Below are 8,600 nucleotides of genomic sequence, written 5' to 3' on the forward strand. Positions count from 1 at the left end.
ACAAGGAACATAATGCATGGCGAAGGTGCTGCCTACACCAACGAAGGAGGTGCTGCAAAGAGAGGAGATTTTACAGAGTATCTATTACAGGAAAAACAAGACATAAAACAAAACCGTAGTAGCTGTTACAAAGTTTTGCCAACTATGGGACGGCAATCTTCTTGATAGAGGAGCCAAGCAAAGAAGATCCAAGAAGATGCATGACTGAAACGGATGCCGGCCTGCACCATCAAGTTTTTAGCGTAGATGACTAAGCAACCGACGGCGGAGATGGGATTTATATAGCTGTTAGTAACGGTAACTCTCTGCATTAATTCGCACTAAGTAACTTCCCTAAGTTGGGCATGACTTCCACCTCCCAACCCAAGCTATCCCTCCTCCATCTCCTGCTCCTCCTATCATGCATTGCCATCTCCAATCCTCTTGATGATGATCGCCGGCCCTACATCATCCACATGGATCCGTCTGCTATGCCGCTCCCCTTCTCCACCCATGAAAGCTGGTACAACTCGATCCTCTCGTCCCTACCCTCGCCGCCTGGCACCGCTCCCCCCCAACATCTCTACACTTACAGCCATGTCATGCATGGCTTCAGCGCTGTTCTCTCATCGGCCCACGTCGAACACCTGGCTAGAATTCCTGGGCATGTCGCCATCCACCCCGATTCCTTCGGCCGGCTCCACACCACCCGCACCCCAAAGTTCCTAGGCCTCAACAGACATTTGGGCCTGTGGCCTATGTCCAACTTCGGGGATGAGATGATCATCGGCATCATCGACACCGGAATTTGGCCCGAGAGCGATAGTTTCGACGATAAGGGGATGCCACCCATCCCTGAGCGGTGGAAGGGGACCTGCGAGACTGGAACTAAGTTCAATTCCTCCGATTGTAATCGAAAGCTCATCGGTGCGCGCTCCTTCAGCAAGGGACTAAAGCAGCGGGGACTTAACGTGTCCAAGACTTGGGACTACGACTCGCCGAGGGACAACTTCGGACATGGGACGCACACCTCGTCAACCGCCGCCGGTGCCAGGTCCACAGGAGCAGAATATTTCGAGTATGCGAAGGGCAATGCGATCGGTATTGCACCAATGGCCAGGTTAGCCATGTACAAAGTCTTGTTCGCGGGCGATACGTTCGAGTCGGCGGCCACCGATGTGCTGGCTGGCATGGACCAAGCCATTGCCGACGGTGTCGATCTCATGTCGCTCTCTCTCGGGTTCCCCCAGACTCCGTACTACAGCAATGTGATTGCACTCGGAGCCTTCGCCGCAATGGAGAGGGGGATCTTCGTGTCATGCTCCGCAGGCAACAGTGGTCCCGATGGCTACACTATATTCAACGGGGCACCGTGGATCACGACCGTCGGTGCCGGGACCATTGACAGAGACTACGTTGCCTCGATAACACTCGGACAAGACTTCGCAACCGTCCGGGGGAACTCGTTCTATCCGGTGAGCTTGTACATCTCCGGCGTACCGCTATACCACGGCCTTGGCGATGCTACTAAGGAGAACTGCCGCCATTCATCGCTTGATGCCAAAGAAGTCAATGGAACGATTGTTTTCTGCTCGTATAACATCGAGAATAATGTCGAAGAGCAGATAGGTGAGGTTGCAAGGAGCGGCGCCAAGGGCGCGATCATCGCCACCGATCGGTGGCCTTTCATGGGGCCCTCGGACTTCAGTGCGCCATTGGTCGTCGTAGCACCAGAGGATGAGAAGGTGATCAAGGCTTACATAGCGAGGACCAAGGGTCAGAACCTGACTGTGGACATCGTATACCAACTGACGGAGGTAGGCACCACGCCGGCACCGAAGGTGGCCGACTTCTCATCACGGGGGCCCAACGCCATTAGTCCGGAGATACTGAAGCCTGATATCCTAGCCCCTGGCGTGAACGTTTTGGCTGCATGGGCCCGGGCGCCTTTCTCAGCGATAACGTCTGTTGGCGATGAACCTCTGATCTCGGACTACGTACTGCTCTCTGGAACTTCTATGGCTTCACCGCATGTCGTCGGGGTGGCAGCATTGCTGAGATCATTGCACAGAGAATGGAGCCCAGCAGCAATTCGTTCAGCAATCATGACAACAGCCAACGTGGTTGACAACACGCACCAACCTATCACTGATCTGGAAACCGGTTTACCAGCTACACCGCTAGATTTTGGAGCAGGACATATAAATCCTAACAAGGCGATGGACCCCGGTCTCATCTATGACATAGGTTTCCAAGACTACGTCGATTTCCTCTGTGGGCTAAACTACTCAAGCTCGGACGTCAGAATTATAATTAGGAGAAGTGATTATACTTGTCAGGCTAATCTTGATCTCAACTACCCTTCTTTCATCGTCATCTCTGATCGGATGGCCAGCATCGCTCGACGCAGCTTCAAGAGGGTACTGACGAGCGTCATGGATGGACCATCAACTTACCGTGTGGTGGTTGCAGCCCCTGTGGGCATGAGGGTGGTGGTTGAACCACATACACTAACTTTTGATGGGAAATATAGCAAGCAAGAGTTTTCGGTCAGTCTGGAGGTTGAAGTAAGAAGAAGTAGCCAAGGAAGCTATGGATTTCTCAGCTGGTCTGAAGTTGGAGGAAAGCATGTGGTCCGGAGTCCCATAGTGTTTGCCTTTGCTTCCTCAGCCAAGTAATGGTGCACTGTCAAGCCTTGCAGGTTACCTCATGAAAACCATGTCAGTTTTCTTTTTCCTCTAAATGTTTTCAGCGTCATAATAAAAATTCAAGATGTTGCAAACCTATATATTTACATACTATGTGTTACCATTATCTACAATTTAAAGATGCATAAACAAGTGTGGAGGGAAAAAAAAAAAAGGAAATCATAACATTAACCATGAAAAACGGTTCTCACTTTAACATACATACTCCTTGTTATTATTGGCTAGATATCCTGATAAATGTCACGAAAAGTGAAACATTCAAACAAGTGAAAATACATAAATTTCTGGCCAACCGGATGTCTTTTTTTTTTTCAAGAATAAATGGATTCTAAATGGATACTCAGGAAGCTATACATATATGGTCATCGCTCACTTTGACTCATCAGTTCATAAGAATCTCCATTAAGAATGCTAAACTGGTAAACACAAATATTGTCTGGACCAAGGCCAAAGTTTCTGTCTTGCGTCTCTTGACCACTTGCTTGAACTTCTTTGCCGGCACAAAATCTGGATCAGAGGGTTAGGTATAACTAACCATTTCACGTCTTGACAATCATGGCTATAGAAAATTCTTAAAACCTTTGCATGTAGAGAGTTATTAATTGCCAATGTGATTTAAGCATAATACTTGATAGTCAACAAATTCAGCTTGTGATGGATGCTTTAACGAGGGGGAAAAAAAAATCCTTCATACAACCCATTCCTCTTCGTCTCATGAAAATATTTACGGGGTCAATCCCAGTATCCAAAAAAAAAAAGGATCATCTATCATAAGAGAATTGATGTTTTATACCATAATGTTTCATGTATAGCATCGTTCCCATGAATTGCTTGCACTAATTCCCTTCTGTCTCATGGGGTACTAGCTATGAAAGGGATTTTTCTCGGTATCAGGATCGTGCCCCTTTATTACTCTCTCTTATTAAAACCCGTCAAATGACAAACTGTTGGAGATTGCTGCAGCTTGAGTTGTAAATATTGTTCCAAGTTCCGAAAACCCAAACTGCCATGCAATCACGCCCATCTCAAACCTAAACCTTTTGGAATTGCATAACAAATAGCACAAATTTCAGTTCGCTGGTGTCCCAATTGTCCATGCCACATTTAGCAACACATAGAAAAAAATAACAAATAAATAATTATAATTAAACAAATAAATGATGGTTAACTAGTTGACACTGATAAAGTAGGCACTAGACAATTGGAAGACAAACTATGGACGAGCATCTCACATGCATCCTAATTCCTATGCAGTCTTCCATCATACGCGGCCACCTCACATGGAAGGCCAGCCTCTTTTCCAGGAACCCCAGGCACATCCTACTCCAGTTGCACCTCATGCCCCATACCTGGATCGAGAACCGAGATCAGAGCCTCCCCCACTACCAATTCCTTGCTTTTATATTCCCTACTTCCCATAAGGCTCCTAGTTATTTGACCATCACTACTATTACACTTAAGCCTTTCAAAAAAAAATTAAGTTTACATCTCTGTTGAAGTGCCCCTCCTGACAGGAGCAGCAACCAAGTATGTGGTTTCCCTGTCAAGCAGGTTGGTCGTATCAAATTCGAAACCGCAATTTGTAATAAAAATAAAGAAAAGAAAAATGGAGGCCTGCGTCTGATCTGCTTACACCTATTAGGGATCACATTCTCATTCCCTCTGCCAAGATCATGCGGATCATCTACCATCGATCCCGGCTGTAGTTTTACTTTCCCAAAGGTTGGGTTCATGTGCATGTACTCCGCCTATGGGTTGGCATGGGTGTAACTTTTGGCTGTCATTTGATGCAACTAACAATGGATCATTTTGCGAACAAAAAATGGTAATTCTCCGCTAGGTGGCGCAAAGTCTGGTACAATCATGGCCTGTCATGTACCCAATTCCTGCAGCTTCGATTTCAGAGGCTCCATCGGCTGTTGCTACATGCCAGCCAAGTATACATTATGGGGCAAAGGGTTGCCGGGTTTCCCACCAAATAAACCTTTTTGAAATTTAAGAAACACCAAAAAAGAAAAAATTGAAACCATCCGGCTCCATGTACAATATAACAGGATGATTAAGCGGCCCCTGGTTGGTTAGAGTATCTTCAAAAGACATGGTCATTAAATCCACATCAAATTTTATATGAAAAGAACAGTGATTCCATTGACGAGTCTAATTAGTTGTCTGATCAGATGCATGATACCACCAGATGAACGGTGATTGAGCCCATTAGCCATTGCTGTTAAATTGGCAAATGGCTACCTATAGTTAAATTAGTGTCAAAAAGGAAAAGCTTGCATCGGATTCTTTTTTCTTTTTTTTTTATGAGTAAATTTCTTTATTCTCTCTTTTTTTTTTTTTTTGATAAAAAGGTCTTTTATTCTCTTTGCCACCCATGCTGATGCTCGCAATAAGTAAGCGCATGCGCTTTTGCAGGCAAAAGTTGGGTCTCGTGAGGACCGGTGCCAGTTCTCCAGGGACGACCTGCGCCTGGGCTCATGGTAATGACTCCCCGTAAGCCTTATTTTCAGTGCCAGTTCCCCAAAGATAATAAAATCCTCGAGGTGATTATCTGCTAAAAGATACGCAAATATGAAATAAGCTAAAAAAAAAAAAAATCTAAAGTCACCCCAGACCCCACAAAACATAAAGGAGCCTCCTTTTGCAGCTTCACCAATAAAAAAGACTGAAGCCCATCACCAGGACCACCACCCACCGCATAAAGGAATAAAAGCATCACCAACTCTGAATCGAAGAGCACCATAGTTTCATTCAGAGCTTCTCTTCTTCAATGGCAGAGACAAGGAGAATGGGCGAGCTGGTGAAGAGAAACAAACAAATCCAGCAACCAGCCGAACAGGAAGCAGAGAGTCCATCTTCTAGAAGAGCCCTTAGAAGTTTCTTTACCTGCAAAGACTACGAAGCAGCAGAAGGCGGCAGAAAGAAGTCTAAGAAGATCGGATGCTCGGGGTCTTTTTGTAACCTTAGGGACAACTCCAGGGTCATGCAGAGGCCGGAGATCGGTTCACCCGAGCCTTGCAAAAGAAGAGCTTCGGTCAGTGGCTGCACTACTGCTGAGAGAACCAAGAAGAAGCCTCTAAGCGAGATAAATGGTGTTGCTTCCAAATCCTCTTCTCACTCATCTGCCTCTGCGGCTGCCTCCTCCTCTTCATCTCTTGGTGGGTCCTTCAGAGGAATGCATCTAAGGAGGCTTTCTGGGTGCTACGAGTGTCATATTATGGTAGATCCCATAAATGGGGTGTCAAGAGATTCTTCTCTGAGGACGACCATCTGTACCTGCCCTGACTGTGGGGAGATCTTTGGGAAACCTGAGATTCTGGAGCTTCACCAGGCGGTTAGACACGCTGGTAGAATCTCCCTTCTTCATCCTCTGTTCCTTGCTTTTCCTTCATCTTCCCCCATTTTCTTCATAATTTTTATTCTCTTTCATTGATATTATCAATGTTGCAATAGTTGCCTTTATACCTGTTCATCATTTTTTTTTTTGTGAGGAAAGAATTGGGGTAATTAGTATTTCTTTATATGATTATCGATTTTATTTTCCTTTTAAAGAATCCTTAATTATGCAACTTAAAGATGTTGATATATAACTTTTGATTTTTGATTTGATCTGTTTGCAGCCTTGGAAATTTTGTAGGTCTCCTGACCTTACTAGAACAGTGATATTTCCTGGCTGTCTAAGAAAACAGAAAAGCCGAGAGGCAAAGACCCCACAAAAGTGTTTAAAAAGAAAAGTACTGCAAGAGGAGATGAATTTAAAACTACATGAAAACTTAAACTATTAGCAGTAAATTCTGACAACTTGCTTGCATTTTGATGTCCTACTTCAAATTGGTAGTTAGTCAACTATTGCTAATAAATTCCCAGTACTTCCATACTTTTGATGGGAATGCATTCAATCCAAATTTAGTAGTGAGTTTTAATGATTGTTCCCTTATGCACAGCATCCACACTCCTCAATTGGTCAAGCTATGGCGGCATCCAATTTTCTAATTTTTTGATCACTTTTCAGAAAATGGTCTCATCTAATCACAAATATTGCAGTGCTTAGCTTCTGACATCTTTTGCATCATGTGAACTTGATAAAATGGATCTTTCTAAACTCATACTGCAACAGCTTGAGCCATTTGTTATGTCGGACAATTTAATAAAGATAGCAATTCTAATTTTTTGTACATTATCGATGGCTACTCACTTCCTATAGCACCTGCTTCTAATCTCTTTTCTCTGACTTACTTCCGCAACAAAATTCATGTCATTACTAAATTCAAGTTATTTTCTTCAACTTCCCTACTCAGTTTCAGAATTAGGTCCCGAGGACACTAGTAGAAACATAGTAGAGATCATATTCCAGTCAAGTTGGCTCAAGAAACAAGCACCAATATGCGAGATAGACAGGATCCTCAAAGTCCACAACACTCAAAAGACAATCGCAAAATTTGAAGATTACAGGGACTCCATAAAAAGTAAAGCCAGCAAGCTTGCAAAGAAGCATCCGAGGTGCATCGCAGATGGCAATGAGCTCCTAAGGTTCCACTGTACCACATTTTTGTGCTCCCTCGGCCTGAATGGGACCACCAACCTGTGTGACTCGATCCCGTACTGCAATGTCTGCAGCATTATAAGGAACGGATTCAAGGGTGATGTGCTTGGAAGGATCCGAACAATGGCAACTAGTGGGAGAGCACATGACACTGCTCAGATTTCTTCAGATGATGAGAAGAGGGCAATGTTGGTATGCAGGGTGATTGCAGGGAGAGTGAAAAGAAACCAAGATGCTTTGGAGGAGTGTGATTCGGTAGCTGGCACTGCAGGAATTTACGCAAATTTGGATGAGCTCTTCGTGTTTAATTCAAAAGCTATTCTGCCTTGTTTTGTTGTGATTTACAGGGGTTTCTAGCCTTATCAGTACAAATTTTCCATGGAGTATTATAACCTCACATGTTTGTATTGTTCCTGAAACTCTTGTGCTGTTGCTAATCAAATGCAACAATTTTGAGCTGCATTCAGTTTGAGAGCACAGGAATGTAAAACATTCTCCTTTCTCCTCTAATCTTAATTAAGTGCAGGTTCTTCTACTTTATCCGATGATCATCAACTTCAACTGCATGAGCACTGAAATCATATTGCTATGGGCTTGCTTGGATGATTAATATCTAAGATTGTTCGCAGTTATGCCTGCTGTTTGTTAGGATATGCAGATCTAGATAAGGCAAATAACTTTATATATTGTTAGCAAATAGTCAAGGTGGAACTGCAAATTTCTAGTTCTGAATGGAAATTAAATTTCATGCTTGTTTTTGATCAGCCTTTTCTAAGTCAATTAGACAACCTAACATCCTCTTAAAGAGGAAAAACCTTGATATATTCTTTTGAATATCTTGAATAAGGAAGCATTTATAGATGGTGATCTAATTTAGATTTAGAAATTATACATTCTATGGTAGAAATTGAAGCTTTTCTAGATCTTCCATCACGACACCAATGGCACAATCCTGTGATTTTGAGTCAGTTTCGTTTTCTGTCTACCACTGCTCATGGTTCCCTACCCATTTTCTAATGGCGGAAGCCAAATTTGAATGTAAAGGATTGTGCATTCCTAGGCTGCTCAGCTGATCTTACGGTGGGTTTTTCTTGTCTAGTTTTGATTTATATAATCTGCTATATGTTTTTATCTAATCCATCTAATCCAATTTATGTCTGTCTGTAGTGACCTGGTGCTCTCAGCTCCAAAGACTATTAGTGTCTACATCTGACTTGTTTTAGTCTGTGTGTTTGTCGTGAATTTAGACCCTTTAACATCATAGTAAATGCTGAACAGTCTGAAGATGGAACCCGGGGACAACTTCCTGGATTTTGTGGTAATGGCTAGCTGCTTGTCTCTACCGTGGGAAAGAGAGGACAATT

At 43.7% G+C, this 8,600-nt stretch overlaps 2 protein-coding genes across 2 annotated transcripts; both read left to right on the plus strand.

Moving 5' to 3' along the window:
• Nucleotides 1–302: 302 nt before the first annotated feature.
• LOC105049501 (subtilisin-like protease SBT1.7) lies at nt 303–5,242 on the plus strand. Its single transcript, XM_010929156.4, has 2 exons — nt 303–2,699; nt 5,109–5,242. Exon 1 carries the CDS (start codon nt 345–347, stop codon nt 2,655–2,657), a length of 2,313 nt encoding a protein of 770 aa, XP_010927458.3. The 5' UTR covers nt 303–344; the 3' UTR covers nt 2,658–2,699; nt 5,109–5,242.
• Nucleotides 5,243–5,423: 181 nt separating this feature from the next.
• Nucleotides 5,424–7,771, plus strand: LOC105049460 (uncharacterized). The gene is made up of 2 exons (XM_010929110.4): nt 5,424–6,040; nt 6,992–7,771. Exons 1-2 carry the CDS (start codon nt 5,464–5,466, stop codon nt 7,591–7,593), a joined length of 1,179 nt encoding a protein of 392 aa, XP_010927412.1. The 5' UTR covers nt 5,424–5,463; the 3' UTR covers nt 7,594–7,771.
• Nucleotides 7,772–8,600: the final 829 nt, after the last annotated feature.

This window comes from Elaeis guineensis, chromosome 8 (genome assembly GCF_000442705.2).
Source record: "Elaeis guineensis isolate ETL-2024a chromosome 8, EG11, whole genome shotgun sequence".
Classification (NCBI taxonomy): Eukaryota; Viridiplantae; Streptophyta; class Magnoliopsida; order Arecales; family Arecaceae; genus Elaeis; species Elaeis guineensis.

What these genes read in the sequence shown, in the direction of transcription:
- LOC105049501 (XM_010929156.4), top strand. Translation starts at nt 345, where the DNA reads ATGACTTCCACCTCCCAACCCAAGCTATCCCTCCTCCATCTCCTGCTC.
- LOC105049460 (XM_010929110.4), top strand. Translation starts at nt 5,464, where the DNA reads ATGGCAGAGACAAGGAGAATGGGCGAGCTGGTGAAGAGAAACAAACAA. An exon ending in CCAGGCGGTTAGACACGCTG is followed by an intron (nt 6,041 to 6,991) that starts GTAGAATCTCCC and finishes TTCCCTACTCAG; the next exon opens with TTTCAGAATTAGGTCCCGAG.